At 40.0% G+C, this 23,596-nt stretch overlaps 1 protein-coding gene across 1 annotated transcript in view; it reads right to left on the reverse strand.

The window, feature by feature from the left end:
- Pkhd1 (PKHD1, fibrocystin/polyductin) overlaps nucleotides 1–23,596 on the reverse strand; it is a 503,959-nt gene that overhangs the window by 179,908 nt on the left and 300,455 nt on the right. Inside the window, 1 exon segment of the mRNA XM_023712007.1 lies at nucleotides 11,397–11,534. Coding sequence (XP_023567775.1) covers nucleotides 11,397–11,534 — 138 coding nt within the window.

A 23,596-nucleotide genomic window follows, 5' to 3' on the forward strand; every position in this document is an offset into this window, starting at 1 on the left:
AATTTTTTTCAAAACAACAAAGTATCTTTATAAAGAATTGTTACTCCTGGGCCTTCGAGATAGCTCAGTGGTCTAAGCACCTGCCTGGCAAGCTCAAGGACCTGGGTTTGACCCCCGGTATCTCATTCCATGCCAGCCCCACACCAAGCAGGCCACTGAAACAGGGTGTGGTGGCGCACACCTGTAATCCCAGAGCTGTGGAGGCTGAGACGGGAGAAGCACAATGAATCCAAGCTGTGCAGCAAGACCCTATACCAAATAAATAAATATTTTAAAAAATTGTTATTCCTATCAGAATTAATCTTGACATTGTATAAATATATGATAATTACACAAGATTGGTAAAGTAATTAACCCCAAATCATTTTCTTCCCTTTATGCCTGCCCTTAGAAATAAATGCTATAGTGATGACCTTAGAAGTTGAGCTTCTGCGTGGGCCATGACTGTTACTCCCTGGTCCCGCTCTGCATCACAGTTTTCTCCAGAGCGGAGGCTCCAGAATGCTCTTGCTGGCAGAGTCTAGCTGGTAATTATGGCTGAGCCAATCAAATGTGGCACAGTTATTCTGAATCAACTTTAATAGTTATAAAAGTAATACTTTAAAAATAAAAATCAATTTAATTATAAAAAATAATAATTTATTTTTTACTGTTTGATACAAGTCTCACTGTGCAGTTCAGACTCATAGTGATCCTCCTTTCTCAGCCTCCCCAGACCTGGGATTGCAGGCGTGCACCGCTATGCCAGGTTCTGGGGTCAGCACGGTATGCAGTACCAGGGATAGAACAAGGGACCTTGTGCTTGCCAGGCAGGCCCTTATATGGTGCTGAGCTATCTCTCCAGTCCCATAATTTTTATATAATAAGTAAAAATTGATAAATCTTCAAGAATGTTTGTACCACGGATGCAGAGGTTTACAAGTTTAAAAAGTACAGTTTAGGAAACACTCATTTGGAAAATATTGTTGACTACTTTCAAGTCAGAAAAGCATTTATATTAGTACTTTCTTTAAGATATTTAAGGGCCTGTGAGACAGCTCAGTGGACTAAGTGGCTGCTTAGGCCAGCACAGGACACTACGTGCCACAGCAGCCCCTCCCCACAGAACACACGGAGCCAGTGACTGAGCCCCGGCGAGGTGGCGCACACCTGCAATTCCAGTGCAGCAAGGCTGAAAACAGGAGCATCAGTACGAATCCAACCTGCATGGTGAGACCTGGTACCGAAAACATTAAAAGTAAGTAAATAAAATATTTAAGTTCTTACACTAGGGAGACTATACGATATTTACACATGTGGGTCTGGTTTACTTCATTTATGAGTATATCTTCAAGTGGCACCCACTTAAATATAGAGGCTTCAAGTTTATCATTCTTTATAGATGTGTAATACTCCATTGTATAAAAATACCATATCCTTTTCGTCTATTCTTCAGGTGACAGGCATCTTGGTTGTTTCCAAGATTTAGCTATCATAAATTGTGCTGCTCTAAACATAGGTGCACATGTACCACGATGCTATGACGTTTTCATATCACTATGCTATGAAGGAGAAGAAAGATTTGTACTAATGGCGTTTGCACAGGATATCAGGTCTGGATCGTGTACTATGAATAACCACTATGAAGACAACAATGTGCAATGAATTAATTATTGAACTGCCCTACTAATCAGTTTTGAAACTGTCTCATTGCTATTTGTTTCTCAATCAAATTAATAAAGAAAATTTTCTAAGAAGAAAAAAAATCAAAAATTGTGTGTAATGACATATATACTGTGGGATGATCCCCAAAACTCACAACTAAGTTTGCTACAACATTTTACAGCAAATAATGTAAACACAGTGTATGCAATAAGGCAAATGAATGTTATGAATATAGTAATGCAAAAGTGCAAAAAAAGAAGTATAATGTGATGCCTGTGAGTGAATTATATCTGTTGAAAATAGACACATCTTTTGACTTCTAATATCATGTTGAAACATATATTTAAAAACAGTCGGGGGTCGGACAGATGGCTCAGTAGAGTAAGTGCTTGCCTGGCAAGCGCAAGGGCCTGAGTTCAGCCTCTGGTTCCGCAAAAGAGAAAAACTAAATAAATAAATAAATAAAAATAAAAACAGTCTACAACCCATTATTGACTCTACGCACAAAAATGGAATTTCATGACTTTTAGTAGCTATGAAATACAAAGCTTTCGCGACAATATTTAAAAGCTGCATCACCTTGATCTCGCTGTCTGATTACATCAGGTGGTATAAAAGAGTGATATATTGCCTTCTAATGCACATTAATTTAGAAACCATCTATTTGTAGATAGTTTGGTAATGCATCCTCACACATTAAATGTTTGAATATTTGTATTATTTTATAATTAGTTAAACTTGAAAGTGGACATTTATATAAATTCTTTAACGTCATGTGCTATTTCTAAATGATCACACACAAGGCTCTGACTCCTCAATGCCGTGGTGGCTTCAGGCTTGAGGACATGGTGTAACCCGTACTTCCCTCAGGCCTGGCTCCCGAGCACTCAGCCATCCACTGAGCCTTACAGAAAGGTCAGCTCTGAGGCCACAAACTGTGTGTGGATGTTTCCTCTTCTCTGGGCCTGAGCAAGCCAGGGCAGCAAAGGGGCGTCCCTGCACCTGCCGCTTCATCCTCTGACAGTCCAGGGAGTGTGCTAAGGAGGGCCTGCGGCTCCTGGCTACTGAGGCCAGACAGACCTGACAAATAGCCATCACTGGCCCTGAGAAAGAAAATGTGACAAGTTTTAGGATGAAAGTTCAAGTTTTTAATATAATTACTGCACAACTGGGCAGCTCATCACGTGGTCTACTTCCAAAGAGCCAAAAATACAGTGCACGGCAGCTCCCCAGTTATACCGATGGCGCAGTGTGGGGTGCAAGCTGGAGGTCAGGGCAGGTCCTGGTAACTTTTAAATATGAATCAGAATATGTATTGTAGAAAGTTATTTGAAAAAAGTTATATAAATGTGTATAATTTATATTGGTAATGAACGCGTATGATTTATTGTTATTTGTAATAAATTTATGTTTGTGTAATTTATTTGTATAAATGTGATATTGATTCATATTTGTATAATACATTTTATATTATTATCTTCATAATACATTACAGAAAATATTATTATTGGTTATCCATCTATAAAATCTTACAAATTATACAAGAAAATTTATCATGTATGATTTTAACATTACAACATGAGAAGTCTCTAGTGAGTTGAATATTTGGGTCAATATCTTGCTAACATCACTGATGTACAGGCTAACAAAGCAAGTACGATGAGGCCTGGGAGCAATATGCCTAATACCCAAGAGTGGACAGAGGGCTGGAGAGATAGCTCAGTGGTATAAGCACCTGCCTGGCAAATGCAAGGGCCCGGGTTCAAACCCTGGTATCACATGCCAGCCAGCCCCAGAACCCTGGGTGTCCAAGGCGGGTCACTGAAATTGAATGTGGCAGTGCATACCTGTAATCCCAGTACTGGGGAGGCTGAGTCAGGAGGATCCCTACAAGTCTGAGCTGTGTAGCAAAACCCTGTACCAAATAAATAAATAAATAAATAAATCATTAAAAAACAGAGTAGACAGAAATGAAGAGGATGGGTTTACACATGAAGCAAAAAGGGAAAAGCATAGGCACTTCAAATAATCAATAATTTAATGTTTACTGATCGACCTTTCAGTCGTGCATTCCTTAATCCATCCTAAACAGACTAATTTGAGTGTGTAGAAAATCAGCTTTTTTGATGTTCTATTATACTTGCTTTCTTCCTTTCATAAAGAAGCTAAAAGACTATGTTGCAGTCATTTAAATATTAACACTGTAATTCCTTCCTCACAGATGTAGCAATTTAAATATGTTAAAAGAGAAAAGCATTGAGCAGAAACACAGCCCTGGACGTGTCCACGCCTGCATGTACACACGAAACACACGCACGTGCACACAGGCTTGCACAAGCGTGCTGCACCACCCAGAACCTGCCGCACAGCAGGCGCTAAGGCTACACCGAGTGTCCTATGGAAGGGCAACGTGTAGTGGACAGCACACTTAGGAGGACAGGCCTGCAGCGAATGCCGAAATGACAACAGAAATGATGATGGACCAGAAAAAAAGACACACTGAAATCTGTTGAGTGGAGACAGGAAAAATGTAAAAGTGATCAGAGTAAAAGTGATCCCTGGGGAAAGGCTCAAAGGGGGAGAGTCGGAAGTAGCCGAAGTACTCTCTAACCCAGGCCTTGTTTTTCAATAAATAAACACTCGCTCTGGATGTCAGTTACCTGATCTATACAAAAGGTTCACGCTGGATGTCAGTTACCTGATCTATACAAAAGGTTCACGCAGTTGGGGGCTTTCAACATAACATCTACAAATGTCCTACTGGGGAACCTTCTAGAAGTGGCAAATGACTTGCTACACTACACTTATAATCCAGGTCTCTAGAGTTTCTGTATTCATGAAGCTCCTGAGATAATTTCTCTCTTTTTAAAGCCTTTCTCTGAGATTATTAAGACGTCACCATTTTTAACACAGTTTGAGTAATTTTCTTTTTCTTTTTTTTTTTTTTTTTATTTTAGGGCAGGGTCTACAGTGTGTTCAAGGTCTCACTACAAGATTAATGAACAGCATCAATGAGCACTTTGTTTTCTTTTTTCTTTTCTTTTCTTTTTTTTTTTTTTTTTTTTTTTTAGTGCTTTGGGAAGAAATACAGTACTGCACATTTTAAAATTCATCCTACACCATGATTTGGTGGTATTCACAATAAGCGTCCACCCATTCACCACCACTCTGCAGGTCCAGCGGCTGCCCTCGTGCCTCGCCATTGTGCAAAGCACCTTCCTGCCTCTGGACGTTGATGGCAACTTTTCTTCCTGTCTGGAACCCTCTTGTCCAAATCTTTGCAGGTGGAAAGGTGCTGCTTGTCTCTGTCATCTAAGGCCACATTGACTCTGTAGAAAGATCTTCACAGCTGCCTAACTGAGGGTGCCCAGTGTCTGGACCCCTTGGAATCATTCCCTTGCTTGGCTTCCTCAGAACATGCAATGGAGCCTCCACCGATATGCTGCCTGACACTTAATGGACAGTCGATAAAAGACAAAGGGAGGAGGGGTGAAAGGAAGGGACAGATCAGATGGATAAGAAACGAGAAAATCACCTCATCAGAGGATTGATGTGATAGATAGATAGATAGATAGATAGATAGATAGATAGATAGATAGATATGTCATTTTGAGACAGGGTCTTGCTATGCAGTTCAGGCTGGCCTTGAACTCACTTCGTAGCCCAGGCTGATCTTGAACTCATGACAATCCTTCTGAGTGCTGGGATTACAGGTGTGTGCCACCACACCTGGCATATTTTCTTCATTTTTTAATGTAAAAGCTTATTCACAAAAGTCTATGAAGACTTGATGACATCACTGTATATGAACAAGGATTACTATGTAGCCATGATATCAAACACCTTCATTGATCCTTATGAATATGTTAACTCAGAAAAATGCAGTTCTTAAAGAACAGATAGCATGGATTTTACTAAAAGTCACAACCTTTAGAACTGCAGCACATTTGTCTTTTTTTCTACACGCCAGGTAACATTTTTTATCAAGACTGCATCAGACATCATAAACAACCAACAGTAAGAGGAAGATAACTTTTTCTCCTGTTTTTGACCTCTGCACCACATTTCATACACCTGACCACTTTTTTTTCTTCTTCATACGTTCCTTTGTACTAAGATGTCATTTCTACCACTTCGTTTTCCTCCTGTCTATGGTCCAGCTTCTTTTTTATTCTCCTTCCTGATCTCGGCTTCCTTTTCTATCCTGCTAAGTTTGCTGCTACTCAAAGTTTCAGCCTTCAACATTTTCCTCCTCTCCTCGAACACTATGTGGTTAAGATTACTCACACTTTTGATCTCAGAATCAGGCTAACAGCCCACAGACACACACACGTCTTCAGTGCAGGCCTCTTGTGGCTTTCTTTTCTATAAATTTATTTGCTCTTTATCGGTTCCTGTGGGAAGTCCCACCGAAATGTGAAGTGGAGCTGGGTGAGTGCTGTGCACCAAGGTGTTTAAACAATTTAATAACTGTTATCACATTGCACTTTCCTAAAACCCTGGGAACTCAGGGTTGCTGTTATCTCCATTTCCAGCTAAGGGAACTGAGACATCTCGTCCCTGAAACCTTCCCAGGGCCACGACACTAAGGAGTGGCGATCAGAGGCCCATTGCTCATGCCCATACTGATGGGGATTTTCTAACCTGAAACCCAGAATGAATTCTAAACTACTTCTTGTCTCATACCAAAATAGCCATGCTATTTTAGTGATTTGGGGTGGGGGGGGCGTACCATGAATTTAACTCAGTACCTTGTGTTTGCCAGGCGGGTGCTGTGCCACTGAGCTATATCCCCAGCTCATTTTAGTGATTTTTTAAATATTAATATCATTCTAATTGATTCTTCCCTCATTAATTCTATTAGCTTAATTTGATTGGTTCTGATCTCTTTCCTGAAACACATGTGCAGTTTTGTCCCTTTTCACTGTGCCCCTTAATAACATTCTCCTCCAGTGACCAGGAGTGATCTCTACAGCTCTAAGCATGTAACATTCTTTTTTTATTTTAAAGAGAATAAAAAAGAAAAAGAAACATTAAAAAGTATACAGTTTCAAAACAAGATGGTAGGAAATCAACAATGGCTGTCATATCATATGCTGTTATCTTCAAAGTAGTTGTTCGAATCACCAGGTAAAATTGATCCAAAAAAAAAAAAATTAACATTAACTGTTCCTTTCATATAGGCATGTAACATTCTTGCAGAAAATTATCCAGTATCTACCTACTGTTTTTATGAGTAGGGCTGGTAGGGCAAAGATACTTCATCTGCCACTACCATTCCGGGGCACACATAACGTATATTTACAATTTTTTGAAAAATGTCATGCTGATCTACAAATCCATGCCTTTTCAGATGTCTTCCTTCACCTTCAAACCTTCTCCTGGTTAAAAGATGTGACTTATCCCATGGCTTTTTTACCTTTGTGTCTCTACTCTTATCGCCTTCCTCTCTCGGACCAGGCATCCCAGTCTGAGATTTTGCACCCCTGCTATCTCCAGGGCACTTGGCACAGGGAGGCACACAGTGATCACAGGGCAAGGGGCAACATGCAGTTGAGATGCCCACGCTTCTCTCTAGTGCTCTACCAGACTAATGAGACAAGCCCTGAACAAAGAACAAAATTGAGTTTGGCATTTGTTATTCAACGTTGCCCTGTAAGCAAAGCTTGGATCTTGGGTTTCCTTGAAATTGTAGCAGCCTATGATTCCACTCTGCTAGCAGTCAACTGACAGCTCTTGCTAGCACCAGTCACCTCAGAAGCAGGACCACCTAGAAGTACAGTCTGCTTTTTCAGGACTTGGATCAAATGGCATCAGATAGCAGACACTATCTGGCAGCACTCCACGCCAGCGTCCACATCTATTAAGTTTGTTTACTAACTAGTCACATTATCTATTTCATGTTGGGATTTCTGTAGGGTGTGGTAAAATTGGACAGATGGGTTGAAAGCCTTCCTTCGGGCATAACGCACATAGCATTGGGCAGATGGGTTCCAGTAAGCAAGCTCTAGGCTTGGAAAACATGGATAGAACACAAAGAAAAAGGATCTACTGTTGTCTAACGATGGGTAAAATATAGTCAGAAGTAGAGAAATTTAAAAACAAGGTTTGAAATGCATAAAGCAAAACTGGAAAATTGTGGGGGTTTTTTCCCTCTCAAAGGTCCAGACTTTTAGAATTCAATTTAAACACTCTGTAATAAGGGATCCCAAAAAAAGAAACCCAAAAAATAAACTTTTTTAAAAGATCAAAATTAGCAGTGAAAGATGCCAACCTGAAATAAGTTTTCTAGTAACAAAACAGGGGCCAGTTTCATTAAGTATTTCTAGAAAATAATCAGGAGAGGATCTTACAGAATATTAAACAACTGAATAAAAAGGACTAACAGGCGGGAAAGGCCAACATCTAAAAGCATTTTCCGAGTATGCACAGATATACTGAAATAATCAGATGATGAAATAAGTAGCACACTAAGTTCACCTGAATCCCGAGAGGAAATAAACCCCACACAAGTGTGAAACATAGAGCGACAAAGTAAAGGCTTACACAGAACAGGAAGAATTTGAGCTGACAATGTAGTTGGCAGGCCTGACAGCCTGACATGACCAAAACATCCACTGAGTCCTGGCCGGTACTCGTAAGAGAGCTGCATCTGTGCACGTGGCTGGGAGCCAACGCGTCCTGCTGCCGCCTTCCTTCCCACACCCTGGGCTCCTCTGCCCTGCTGGCTGCCCCACCATTCTCTGGTCCACATGCACTCCAAGATGGTGGCTCTCTTCCTCAGATGTCCAGTCAAGTGCGACCATGTGGTAGTGGGAGGCCAGAGAGAGGACAGGGTATTCACCACAGAGGTCACCCCACAGTTGACTAAGTCCTAGCCACACAACGGCATCCATTCTCTAGCGACCATCTGTCCTCATCACTTTCTACCCCATCTCTGGATTCAGTAACAGCTGCTTTCGCTCTCTCCTTTACTGCAAGGGGTGCTAGGGATAGTCTGCCTTACTAGCCTTAGGTATAGTTCTTTTACCTCAAATCTCCTCCAATTGTCCAAGTTGTGTGACATCTATTTTATTGGATCCCAGCTCATAAATTTACATTTATTATATATTTGCCATATGCCAAGCATTTAACATGAGCTGTTGCATTTAATGATTGTAAGATACCTCTGAAGGGGGTTCCGGAGTTATCTGGCCTTGCTGTAGATAAAGAACCTAAGATGACTTGTTTGAGATCAAACAGAAAGTGAGTGCTTATGTGGGTTTGGTCCCAAGTTATCTGACTTAAATCCTGTGCTGGTCGGAATAGGTAGGCCCCACAGAGAATCTATCTTTCCCCTTGACTTTTTAATTTCAGAGAAATTAGAACAAAGATGTGTTTACTGACAAACCAATGACAAAGGTTCTACAAACTGCGGTACAGGGTTTCAGGGTAAATCCTGAGGGTATTTGACTGACCTTGTCAGATACAAAAGTTACATTTCTTGCTATATAGGTCTTGCTTTATCTTGATCTTAACCATCCAGCATCAAAGTATAAAACAAAGTATAAAAAGTAAAGCCATATTAATATGCTGAGCTGTAAAAGGCTCAATCCAACAACTTCTTTTTTTTTTTCTTTTTTCTTTTTTTGGCAGAACCAGGGATTGAACTCAGGCCCTTTCACTTGCCAGGCAAGCATTTGTTCCACTAAACCATCCCCCTGACCAAGTCAATAACTTCTGTCATTGTCAGTCTTACAGAAAACCCACTAATATTATGGACTACAGGACTATATTGGAATATTTTGCTGAATTCAGGCACCTACAATATTTAAATGACAATGGAATATCCTTCTCTGGCAAAACTAAACAAAAAGGGAGATACAAATGAATTACTATTTTGTATCTGCATGTTCAAAATAGTTAGGATAGATACACAGCTGCATTCTCTTGGATCATTGAATAGAGAGATTTGTTCTAATAGTGTTTGTGGACAGGATATCATGTCTGTGTCTTGTGCAATGAATAACCACTAAGACAACAATATGCAATGTATTAAGTATTGAAACTGTGCTAGTAATTGGTTTTGAAACTGTCTCATTGCTATTTGTTTCTCAATAAAATTATTTTTAAAAAATAATGAATTTCAGGGAAGTTGTTTTCAAAGATTTATTTATTTACTTACCTATAATGATGCTGGCAACATAAGAATAAAATTCACAGTGTTTAAAAAAAAAAAGTCCTGGAAAGTATGTTCCTATCCCTGGCCCATTAACTCCACTTATAAAAGTCTATCCCAAGGTAAGGAAGATTGAAACAGGGACAGTTTCTAGGATGGACATGGTGAGTGGGTTACACAGATGGAATCTGAAATAATCTAGACATTTGACGAGAGAGGAATGGTTAAATGATCATGATATACCTACATCGATGTATTATAAAAAAGTGAAACTATTAAAATTGTGTCTTTAATGGATTTGAGAGATTCTTACATCGTCCATATACTCTCCAAAGATTGTCATACTGTGGACTCTATGCTCTAAAGTGTGTGTGTGTGTGTGTGTGTGTGTGTGTGTGTGTGAATATGTGTAGGAAAATTATTTTGAAGTAAAACAAACTATAATAACAAATACTAACTATGGTTGGAACTATTGTAGGCAATAAGTATGAATAATAACAAAATATTAATTGTGATTATATTTACATTTAGAAATATGAATACTTATATTTTTCTGTATAAGTTTCTAAAAATTCTAGTTGTATATAGTATACTGGAAATATAAAATTCGAAAACGGTAGTAAATAGCTCTGAGACATTTCTTAAAAAATAAGAATTATAATGTAACATGTGAAAAAAACAACATTCAAGGTAGTGTGGCTAGAAAGCGATAGAGAGAGGGCTTTCTACTTGTCTTGGAAGGCTCAACCTAAAGCTGCAGAAACTAAAGGGAGATTTGATTAGTAAGAGGAGAATTCCAATGAGATTTTAATCAGTGGAAGCAAAACTGCCTCAAAAGTTTTAAATTTTGCTCTCACTGCAAGTTTTCAGGAAGAGGTTGGCCATAATACTCCAGGAATCTTTTGATAATCATGCAAGCTTCGTGCAAATAGTTAAGCACCACATGCTGTCCTACCAGAGATACTAAAACGGAGAGGAAAGCGGACAACGACATCTAATGATCTCCCTCTCATCAGAGGTTTCTTTCTCCGGGACAATGCATTATTGTTTCTGAGAATTCTTCTTTTAATCTTTTCCATTTCAGGCAAAGTACAATGCCTTCCTACATTGGAAGACAGTCCCTTTGGGAGCCAGACATACACCTCTCCAACATTCACACTTATTGCCTACAATACTTCCAACCAGATAGTCTACTTACAACACCTCAGTTTTTTGTTTTGCTGTTTTGCTGAAGTTGTTCTTTGGTCGTTGTTCTTTAATGGCAGTAGGCCACCATGCCAGGTCTGGTCAATACACCACTCCACACACAGTCCAGCTTACACATCCTTGGCCTCGGGAGCACCTTTTGCTGCCTCACCGGACAACCTCTGCCTCCCAGCACTTACTGTTTTCTAGCCCCTTTGCTAGCGCTAGCAGCCTTTGGAGGCTCAAAAATAAGGTGAGCAGTAGAAGCCACCTCCACCCACCTCTGCTAAGCTCCCTGCCTGCCTGCACCCTCCCTGCCTCTGCTAAAGAGTGGACCCCCCGGATCGAATGCTGCCCTTCCAGCCCAGAACCCTGCCTTTGTGCTTGGAATCCTGGTTGCGTCACTCACCCGCTTTCAGCTCCCCTCCTGCAATGACCAGGCACGCCACGCTCAGAACATTGCTCCTGTCCACAGGGAACTCTAGAGTCCCCAGAACGTAAAGGCCCTTGAGGACTGGCAGATCGGTGTCCACGAGGACAGTCTTGTCTGCAAAGGAAAGGATATTGCTCAGTTGTATACCTAAAACAAGAATCACCTTCTCTCTTTGGTGGTTTTTCCGGGGTCTTCCAGGAATTCAGGAGCTACTGACACTGCAGCCTATGCCAGGGCCTGCGGCACCGGGAAAGACACATAACCTGTCAGCGGAAAAGTCTTATTTAAAAGACCTTGATTAGTAAGTATTGTCATTGCTTCACACAACAAATGTTGGGGCCAGAAGGTTTGACTCATGCTGCAAGCCTACAGCCCTCTGAGCTCCCCACCCTTTGTCCCTTTCCTTCATTGTGGCACTAATCTCATTCCATAAAGATAGATTATTTGGATGTAAATCTCAGCCCTGCTACTAAATACATGTGTAGACTAACAACTCTACCTAAGTTATCTCTTCTGTGAAGTAGAAATAAAAGCATTTTCTTCATAGGGTGTGGGAAGGGTGAAATGACTTAGTAGACTGCACTAATTAATAGCGATATAGTACTACTAAACTGTCAAATTCTCTAGCTCACCCTACACAAGGCAAGGAAAGGGCGCTCTGGGCCCCACGCCTCACCGCATGCTCTGCTGCCCGTTTTTTGGCTAATACAGCTCATTAGCAACCTAAAGACAGAATTCTTCACCTCTCCTTTCAGAGAAGCCATTTCCATATATCTGAAGGGAAATAATCATAGCTTTTGTCTGAAATTAACAATAAAGTAATATATAAATACAACTTCTCAACTAAAACAGCGAATAGTTCATCTATGCCAATGTATTAAGTGCTACTTTCTGAAGCTTAGGGGTTACTTGACATAAATTAAAGACATCAAGTAAGTGTTTCTCCTTAACTTTAAAGCTACAATCTTCACTGGCATATGCCATGATTTCTGAGGCTCTCTTCTTAACATAATCTCATTTCTCATTCTAGGAATTAGCGTGCCCTCCTGTTCTAAAGGACATGTCCAAGAAAATTAACTTTTTAAAAACTATTTACTTGATACAGGGTATCACTACACAGTGTGGGCTCATAGCAATCCTCCTATCTCAGCCTCCCCAGCCTGGGATTACAGGAGTTCACCACTGTGCCTGGTTTCAGGAGCCCACATGCTGTGCCCGTGCTTCTGGGGCCAGTAGGACACGCAATACCAGGAATCAGACTCCAGTCCTTATGCTTGTCAGGCAGATGCTTAGACCACTGAGCTATCTCTCCAGCCCAAGAAATCAATTTCTTACACAATTGTCTTTTTAGCCCTTGCCTGCTTCCCTAGTTATAGAAATCACCATGAATCCTGCCACAGAAACCCTGGGACCAGAATTTGCCTCTTGGATTCAGTGAGAGTCTAGTTTCCAGCCTCTTTCTGTCACCATCAGTGACAGCCAATCAGATGCAGGCAGAGGCCTGGGTGTAGCCAGGGAGGATCCTGGGAATGGCTCATCATCAGAGGTGAACTGTAGCTTACATCCTAATGGACAGTGGGTGGTGCTAATGACACTGTACCGAGACCAGACTTTGAGAACAACTGCTCTGTGTCCAACTGGGAGGGAAGGAGAGACAGACAGACACACAGACACACACACGGACACACAGAGAAAGACAGACAGAGACAGAAGTGCAACTCATTCTTCACACTCCAGTGACACCTTCATAATACTTCAGCACACAAAATACATTCTTTAAATCACACACATACATTACTGTGTGCGACACACTAACTCCCGCTAAGCAGGTGGTCAGTATAATGACCTTTTTCTCTCCGAGTATTAGGCAAGGAGGCTGTTTACTTTTTCTTCCTGGTAATCTTTTTTCTGGTCTCCTTGGGTAGGGACAATGTTGACGAATTATTGAGAGAGCCGCATGAGCTGTCCCAAGTCGCATGTTTGAGGAAATGTAAAATAATGATGATTACAGCCAGCATGTACTCCTGGAGACACACTGTGTCCCAGACACTTCCACACTGGTGTGCACTGATTTACCATTTTCCCCACATCACGTCTCTGCTGACTTTTTTGGAGTCCCCCACATGTGTAACATAAAGACACTAAATCAATGTTGTACCCATCTGTTGAGTTAGTCTCCTACGTACTTTAAATTTAAGAACTCGTTATTGACTGATAATGGATGAGCAGACTAAATAAATAATACGCATCTCAGTCTTACCTCCGGTGCTTTTCAAAACGTTCCGACAAAAGCGTGACATAGCAAGAGAATGTTCTAGATTTGGTGCTCACATGTGGGATTTTGGTTTCAAGATAAAAGCCATGTAAAGCAAACACTTTTAAAAACAAGAGCTTTATAAAAGTGGACTTCGGGGCTGGGGAGATAGCTCAGTGGTACAAGTGCTTGCCTAGCAAGTGCAAGGTCCTGAGTTCGATCCCTGGTACCACCAAAAATACGTAAGTAAATAAACAAACAAGTGGGCATTTTCTATCCGAAACTATAGCCCATTTCACCAATTATGAGCTACTAAACTTGGTTGCACAAAATAATAGAATTGATGCAATACATGCTCTCTGTCACCCATGTGGCCCCTGCACACAGTGTCTCACACACACAGCAGTAAACACTGTGCAAACACTTCTAAGCTTAAATATGAATGTTTGGATTTCTCCCTCTGGTCCTTATCACATACCCCTCCTGGAAAAGCTTTTTTTTTCTTTCTAATAGCTCTACCCTCTCCAACTACAGCACAAATTTCCCAGCAGTTAAGAGATTAACCGTCAGACCTGCGTAAGGACAGACACCGCTGCCGGTCACCCCCATTTCTGTGTTCTCAGAGTGCAGAATACTATCCAGCCTCTCGTAGTCTTGAACAGCCAACAAAACATACACGGGCCCATATAGTCCAGTGGCTCTCAGGGAAAAGTAGCAGGATGAAGGTGGAGCGGAAGCATCAATCTCATTCATTTTGATGCCGGACCTTTCATCTCTAAATGCCCTCGATTCATCTATTCACCTTTTTTGTTTCTCTTCCTCTTTCCCGGGACATGCCGAACCTGGCAAGGTGGAGGGCATGCACTCCGCCATCAGACAAAGAGGTAAACAAAGTGAGCACAGCGCAACAGTGTTGGAATGACTCCGCAGCCTTCGGTCCTATGAAGGCTGCTCCCGTCTTCATCACCAGCTGCTCCAAATTGCAGCCTACCAGTGTGTCTGTTATTGCACAGTTCTGCCAAAGTTGAATAAATATAAGTCCTATAACATGTTTAGCAGGGGGATTCTCCTTGTAGTCGCAACAGGATTACAATAACACAAGCAAAAGAATCCAGGCCAATGGAGTCCCCAGAGCAGACCAGCTGCCAGCACAGACTGACCAGTTCTGAGCTGTGGTGGCAGCAGTGGAGGTGAGCTCTTTCTTCTAGGTGGGAATTGGTATCAGGAGGCTACATGCTGCAATAATATGAGTTATTTCCAATAAAATGTAGGTGGAATTAAAGTTTGATTTTTTTTCTAGAAGTAGCATAGCTCTGTGGAGTCACGCAACATATTTCAGAGGCATCATTATAGACCACTTAGGGAACACTAACCATGGACACTTCTAATTTAACTGTGGCACAGCGCGCTCCACCTTGTCCCCACTTGGCCGCGGTCCTCTCGTCCCCCTCTGTCAATGACCAATGTAGCCTACTTGAGAGAATGAGCCCTGGCATATGGAGAGAACCATCTGGAATCTCTACTGCTCCACAGGAGGCCTGTGGGGAAGCTGATCTGGAAAGAGGCTCCAAGAAGCATTAATGAGTTGCAGATGTAATTAAAGACTGGTTCCCCCCAAAGGGGTCCAGGACCAGCCATGGAGTGGGTGCTTCCTGGTTCCGAATTACTCCCTCTTCTCACTCATTCATCCATCAAGCACTAAACACCCACCATCTTGATCCCAGCATCCTTGCCAAGAAATGTGTGGTTTTGTTTCTGAAAGTGTTCTACTGTGACAATTAGAGTGGCAAAGCTTTAGGAAAAACATCAGAAACTAAACACCAAGAAGAACTGAACACTCAGTTGCCCCATGCTCCAAATGTAATGGCAACAACAACAGAAAAAAAAAAAAAAAAAAAAAAAAAAAAAAAAAAGAAGATGCAGTCTTTTACGTGCATTAGCTACTTCTAGACTAGAAAACTTGACCCAAATCAGAAGACAGATGTCTCTGACAAAGGGCTAGGGCTTCTTTTCCATCAGCGAGAATTTGACAGCTATAGTTACAGAGCCCCACGTGTAATTTCAACACTAGATTCAAGCTCCCTACTTTCTCGAGCCAAGTTTGAGACTCAAGGTCACTACCGCATAGCATTCCAAGAGTCTGACACTTGTCTGGATCCTTACAAATGAGGACAAGGCAAAGGGCACAGATCCCGGGAATATGAGGGGGTCACAGAAATAACTGAGGGGCGGCGGAGCCACTGCATGCATGTGATGTGCTGTATCAGGCCCCATAACAGAGGTGGTGAGGACAGCCTCCATGACAAGCCCCTCCCCAATGTCAGAGCGACAGCCTGCACTGTGTTAGGGTGCAGTGAAGACTTCTGAGCTAGACCAGGGCACGCACAGGCAGAGCAGGATGGACACAGACCCCTCATCGCTTGCCGTTCTCCTGTACTTTCCGTATTAATGGTTTCTTTCTACATTTGATCTTGACTGCCATATTGCCCTATGAAAAAGTAAGTGAACCAAAAGAAATATGAGTTTTAACACCACTCAAATCATTATTATCAGATCCAACCCTCCTTTTTTTAAAACAGAAAATTTTCAGCTTAAAAGTGACTACCTAAAATATTTTTCATATACATTTTACACCATGGTTTGTAGTGTTTTCTTTGCAGTCTTATTTAATTTGGGGGGAATCTAACGCTTCAGCCAAGCGAAGTTTATTCATGATAAATTATAAGTTTGTCATAATTTATAAATACGGCTGATACTCCAGGGAAGTAGACTCCAAAAGTCGTAGAAACTCTCACATGTATCTCATTCCAGGGATGAAAGATTCATGTGATTAAGAGTTAGCATGAAGCGGACCCATCTATGGAAATGAAGGCACTTGGTTGGTAAGTCTTCCTTCCTTTGTAGAAAGTGGAGCAAAACTGACTAGAAGATAAAGGGTGCGGTCTTTCTGCAGCAGCTCTTTTCAGAGACCTGCAAATTTTATAGCCGCCTTTTGCATCAAATCCTCACAGGTGGTTTTCTAATTCTATTTTGCATATCATTTTTTCAAACTGGTCTTAAAAATAGGCAGAAGAGACAGTTTGCAAAGTGCCCAGAGGCATGAGACTCAAGACTGAGAGTCAGTTTCCTAAAACCTTCACAAAGAACCATCTGCTACCCATTTACCTGGTGTGGTTGTGCGTGTGTGTTTCTGTGTGTGTGTGTGTGTGTGTGTGTGTGTGTGTGTGTGTGTAAGGACAGAGAGAAAGAGAGAAGAGAGAATAAATGAAAGAGAATAAAATCACTTACCCAGCAGGAAGAGACCCGTTGACTTTTGTGTGACACATCCCCGTTCCACCTTCCACACACACTCAGTGTCTTTCTCAATCACATACAGACATGCATCATTTGCATAGTAGAATCAACACTCTAAATTATGATATTTTAATTGATCAATAAAATGTTTAGCATACAATGTTTATCTCTTCCTCTAGTCTATACCATCTGTTCTTCAAAAATATTTTGAATCTATTTAGTAGAAAGGTTTTTAAGTAAAATTGCCAACTATGTCAGATCAATCCACTGCAACCCAAATTCTAAAAGAAAAATGTCCAAAAGTGTGGTTATTTTCATGAAAATAGAGAGAGCCTGCGCCTCCTTTCTTAGCAGGCTTGCTTTGTTTTTCATCCAGAAATAGGGCCTCTGTAAGGCCCCAAAGATGTCAGAGGCTGTGTTACCATTTGAAAAGAGATGCATGCTGCTTTGTTCTCCAAGACAAGAGAAGTCAAGTCTCAAGAAAGAGAGAAAATCTTAAAATACCTAAATTCTGTATTTCTCAGAAAACCTAAAAATTAGGAGCATATTTTCTGAGACCAGAGAGATAGCTCAGTAGAATAGGCACTTGCTCGGCAAGCGCGAGGTCCTGAGTCCAATCCCTGGTACCACCAAAAAAAAAAAAAAAAAAAAAGCATATTTTCTTCTATGCTTGAGTTAAAATGTTACACTTTGGCTTTAGCCACATGGTCCTATGCCTGGGCTCATCATTAGTGAATCTGGACAGATCCATAACTGGAGGATTAAAGCCCGGTCCAACTCTAGTGGTGAATATGTGGACATGATCTCCTCTGTGACAAGGCTGCAACTAGTAACTCTCAAGTGATCGAATTATTAAATTTTGCATGTTATAATTTGTGTCAAAGCCAAAGTAGGTATCAACCTTATCTCCTATTTCATTTTTATTTGTTTGCTTAAAAAAATTGAGACCAACTTATGAAAAATGAATATATTTTTGCACTTTAGCCTTGGAGCGAAAATATGAAGTACTCATTCTTGAATGAAGCCCTTCGACCAAGCACCACGAACAGGCATTGTATTCAGTGGGCTTATTTCCCCCATCAGCTCTTTTCTTAATAATAAATCCTCTCTTTTCATTTCTGCCTAGCAACAGAAAAGGCAATTTGTCAAAAAAACTGAGATTCTGCTTTGTTTCTTTGATATTATTGAAATTTTCAACCTTCAATAGTTTCTTCTAGTGAGGAAAAAAAATCAAAACATTATTAAAGTTCCTTAAAGATATTTGTTTTTAAAATATTTTATAAATTCATAGTTGATGCATGAGAGATCTTATATAATAAATATTGAATAAATGCTGCATATTTCATGTATTGTCCCAATTTTATAATTTCAGAGCAAAGCAGTCTATATGTTATGTTCCTAAGTTTGTACAGTGCTTATTGTCTATATCAATACAAAATAATTTCCATAGAAATGTTCAGTGCCTTTGATAATTACACTTTCCATGTTCTTAGAGTGTCCTAAAGACATATGTGTTTCTGTGAATTTTAACAAGCCACATGTATTCAACACAATGTAGGATTTTCCAAATCAATTCCATTCTTCTTGAATACAGAGATTGTCTCAGAACTTACAAAATTCCATAGAACTCTTATTCATAGTTTCACATAGTCTAACAATAACATACATTCTATAGTGTCTGCACAATGTCCCAGTTCTCTAAAATAGCTCCGTATTGCTTTGTCAAAAGATGAAAGTCCTCATCCTTACAGTCAATGCCTCTTTAATACGAAGTGTCTAGAAGTCTCCAAGAGAATACAGTGGTGCCTAGTTTCATGAATTTTTTTTTTCCATAGAGCTGGCAAGATAGATCAGTGGACTAAGTGCCTGCGTTAGCAAGCGCAGAGAGCAGAGTTCGATCCTGGTTACTACATGCCACGCCAGCCCCACCCCTGGGTGTGCTGAGCCGGCTACTGAGACCAGGCATGGTGGCACAAGCCTATAATCCCAACGCGGGGAGGCTGAAAACAGGAGGATCACCACAAGTTCAAGCTGCATAGTGAGACCCTATACCAAATACATTAAAAAATAGAAAAAATAAAACTTAAAAAATATTATTTCTGTGATTCTGGCCACAAACTGAACTGAAGAGAACCAAATCAAATTTCCCTATTAAAGTCAACCCTGGACCAAATCACTGAATTTATTTCTCAGACAGCTCAGTCTGCAACCTGAATTGTAGAATCAAGTTCGTGAGCTGAAGCATCGCTGCAGTGCATAAAGCAAAGCACTCCAAGAGACCAAAACTTTCTGCATTTTTGCACTCAGCAAATCTCAAGAGCCTCGGCAAGACACTGTGATGTGTGACAAAAAAATCACTAAGTGAAATCCAGGCATTTTTACACATTGAAGTAAATGAACTGATAGGATTGATCTGGGTGATGGAAGGAAAGAGTAGACTTGAAGGCTTTTTGAAATTTCTTCTGACGCAGTAATCAGAACCACCATGGTAAGGCCTGGGGGATACATCAACGCAAGGAAAGCTGTGTCTGTTTCCCTGTCCTTCTAGTTCTCAGCCATCTCTGAGTAATGGTGTGCTAAGTTCCTCATAATTCCCACTGGCCAGAATCCCTAATACCTACCCACCCACACCCTGCACCTGCCCAAGGCTCTAAGTAGTTTCAGAGTTTCAGCCATTTATCCACTGTGCTTCTATTCCTGGTGAAGCGTGCTCACTGTTACATAACTATGTAGATAAACGTGGACTTAAGAGTAAAGCCCAGGGGAAATGAAGCACATTCAATTATTATCTATTACCCCTTTGCTATGTCACACATGTGCTAATCCATTGTTGAAATAAATAAAAGAGACACAGACCTAACCCTTGTAAAGAATATGTTATGAAGGATACGGATATTAAACATCATTACACAAGTAAGAAAAGGCACAAACTGTATGAATTAGTAGAAGGGAAGATGCATAGTCCTAACAGTAATAGTGAGGGACCAAGGATTAAAAGGCTGGGACCTAAAGTATGAGTAGCAGTTATCGGGTTTAAAGGAATGGGAGACAGGGAAGTGGGAAGAGCAAAAGAACTCTACACATGCAAAAGCATGTGAAGCTGCAAAAGCAACTGGACTGCAGCATCCACAGGAGAGCAGCAGAGACAAAAGCTGAAAAAGCAGGCCGAGTAGAAGTCTGGTAGGACTCTGACAACATGGCATAACAATGAGGAACCATGAATGTCCAGCATAGAAAAGAATAAGGGACCACTAAAAGTGTCAAATAGAAATCCTGGAGTTCGAAAACACCAAATGTACAGGAAGTAGAACCAACCAGTGCAAAGATAGTGTGTCAGATCTTGAGGACAGGACTATACACAATGATCAATCCATGAGAGATACTTTGAAAAAATCAAGAGAACATAAAAAAATGGATCCAACAGCTCCTAAAAGACTACCAATTCCAAAAAGACTCAAAGGAGATTAATGTAAACATAATTGTAATTAATGAAAAATCAGAAGACAACATAAAGGGCATTAAACCTGGTTAGAGTAATAGCAAAAACGTGTAACAAATAATAGCAGAAAGTAATAGCAGAAAATGTTCCAGGTATGGAGGAAAATTTAACATACAGTTAAATGAAGCACACAGAAATCTAATAAAACATAATAAAGACTCCTGCCTGGAGAGTTAGTTCAGTAGAATAAGTGCCTTCCTGGCAAGCATAAGGTCCTGAGCTCAGTCCTTGGTACCACAAAAAATAAAATAAAATGGAATAAAAATAATAAAACCTCTTAATGCCACATAATTCATTAAAATACCAGAAATCTAACACAGTAATAGAATCTTGAGGGCTTCTAAAGAAAAGCAAGGAATCGGTCACCCACAAAGGAAAAGCCATCAGTATTACTACAGACTTCTTAACGCAAACAATAAAGGCAAGGAGCGCTGCAAGTGAAGTTTTGAATAACAAAAGAAAAAAATTAAAACCAAACCATTAAACACTACAAAAATATCTTTCAAAAATCAATAAAGAAATATTATTTCCATGACAAAAAGAATCTAAAAAATTCATAACCACCAAGCCAACACTCCAAAAATTATCTTAGAAGCTAATAAAACCAAAAAAGCTGAATAAAATGAATATACTAGGTAGGAGTATTGATTAAGTAGAAGGGAAGGAAGGCAGGCCAGCAGCAGGAAATAATACAATGGCAGACATACATCAACACCTACTAATAAAAAATACCAATGTAAATGGATTTATTCACCAACCAAAAGACAGAGTAGCAGAACGGATCAAGAAATGCAATTCAATAGTCAGCTTCATACAAGAAGCATTTAAAACAAACAGCAATTCATAGACTTAAACTCAAAGGATAAAAAAAAAATCCATGAAATTGGAATCTCACAACAAGCAGGGGTAACTATCCTATGTTCAGAGAAAGTCAGCTTGAAGCCATAGGCAATCAAAAGAGGAAAACTGGGGCATTACATACTAGCTGACAAAACTATTCAACAAGAAGAGATAACAATTATGGACATATATGCAGCGAGACATGCATATGCACAAAGCAAACACTAAAAGACATAAAAGGTCAGATAAATATCACTACAATTATAATGGGGATCCAGTACTGCACCATCACAAATAGATAATTAAGCAAAAACTCAGCAAGAATATATTAGAGTTGAATAAAACATTTAACAAATGGACTTAACAGACATGAACTGAGCAGCAGTAGATGACACACTGTCTTCAGCAGCTCCTCACACTTCCCCCAAATTTACAGCACTCGAGTTAACAAACTGCTCCTCAGTAAATGCAAAAGAAATTATATCACGCCTACCATCTATCACAGAAAGTAAAAATACACTCTTGAATGGGTCACAGAAGAAATGAAAAGAAAATTAAAATCAATCCCCAAATTAAATGACAATGCCAGTATAACATACCAGAAGTTAAGGGACAACGAAAACTGTCCTGAGAGTAAACGTTGTCAACTCTAAATACATTTTAGAAGAACAGAAAAAGCCCCAAACAGATAAACTTCTAGTCCCAGAAAAAGAAGAATCCAAATCCAAAGCTGAGACAAGGGAGGACATGACAAAGATCAGAGCAGAAACCACTGAAACCCAGAATAATAACAACCTACAAATAAAAATGAATCAAAAAGCTGGAAAGAGTAAACAAAATACATAACACCTTAGTCAGTCTTACCAAAAAGAAAAGAAAGACAAATCAACAGAATTAGGTATAAAACATCACAACAAAAACCATCAAAATCAAGAAAATTATTCACAACCACTTCAAAAACATATATGCTCAGCACATGGAGAATTACAAAGAAATGGAGAGATTCCAAAACATACACGAATTATCAAAACTGAACAAAGAAAACATAAATAATGAACAATTTGAGGGCAAGCAATGAAGTTGAGGCAGTTATAAAAACACTATCAAGAAAAGGACAGGACTTGATGGAATTACAGAGACGCTCTGTAAGGATTTCAGGGAACATGAAACACCAACACTCCTCATACTCGTTAATAAAACAGAAAGTGAAGAGTACCTCCAGAATCATTTTGAGAAGCTGCCTGCATCCTGATCCCCTAAGAGACAAGCATTCAACCTGAGAATTACAGGTTATTCTCTCTAATGAACATAGATGTAAAAATTCTTAATAAGATACTGGCAATGCCACAAAGCACCAAAAAGATCCCACACCATGACCAGCTAGGTTTCATGCCAGGGATGTAAGATGGCTCGACATATGCAGATCATTTGTATTGACTCCTTCTTTCTCACTGATGCCTATTAGTCTCACATTGTTCATCTTTGCATCATCTTGCAGGTGATGGATTATTCTTTCCTGCATCCTAGTTGTTTTTAAGAGACCTTCCTTACGTTTTCACTAGCTGCACCAGCGTCTTCAAGATCTGAAACTCTTTTTTCACTTTCACTTAAACAGTTTTGCAAGCTTGTGATTGAGATTTTAATTTCCTCTATATCTCTTTGACTCTGCTTCACGCAATCTATTTCTTTCCTATATTGCTCATTCAAGGAATCTGTCATTTTTCTAATCTCCTCTTTTTTTAATCAATGTCTTCTTTAGAAGCAGTTATAAATTCTTTTACTACAGTTTTTTTTCAGATTGGGTTTCCTCCCTATGTTTCTGTAATTGATTCTTTACTTCATATGCTATGAGTTCTGAGAATTCTGTTTTTATTTCAGAAAATAATTCTGCTCTGAGTTCCTCTATAACTTTCTGCTGTTGCTTATTTACTATCAAGGCTATTAATTTGTACATTTGAGCTGAGCTAGTAAAGAATTCTGCTCTGAGTTCCTCTATGACTTTCTGCTGTTGCCTATTTACTATCAGCGCTATTAATTCATGCATTTGAGCTGAGCTAGTGTCCTTTGCACTTGTTTTGGGTGGGCATTGGTTTTCCTCCATATGTTTCTGCATTTGATTCTTTACTGCAGATGTTATTAATTCAGGGATTTCTTTTTTCATTTCCAATCTGAGTTCCTCTATATCTTTCTGCAGCTGTTTCTTTGTTTATTTCAGAATCCATTGATTCATTGCTTTCAGCTGTGTGATTCCCAGTTTGTTCTGTGTTAGTGTCCTCTACACTTCATTTT

Source organism: Octodon degus, unplaced genomic scaffold (genome assembly GCF_000260255.1).
Source record: "Octodon degus isolate 3935 unplaced genomic scaffold, OctDeg1.0 scaffold00022, whole genome shotgun sequence".
Taxonomy (NCBI): Eukaryota; Metazoa; Chordata; class Mammalia; order Rodentia; family Octodontidae; genus Octodon; species Octodon degus.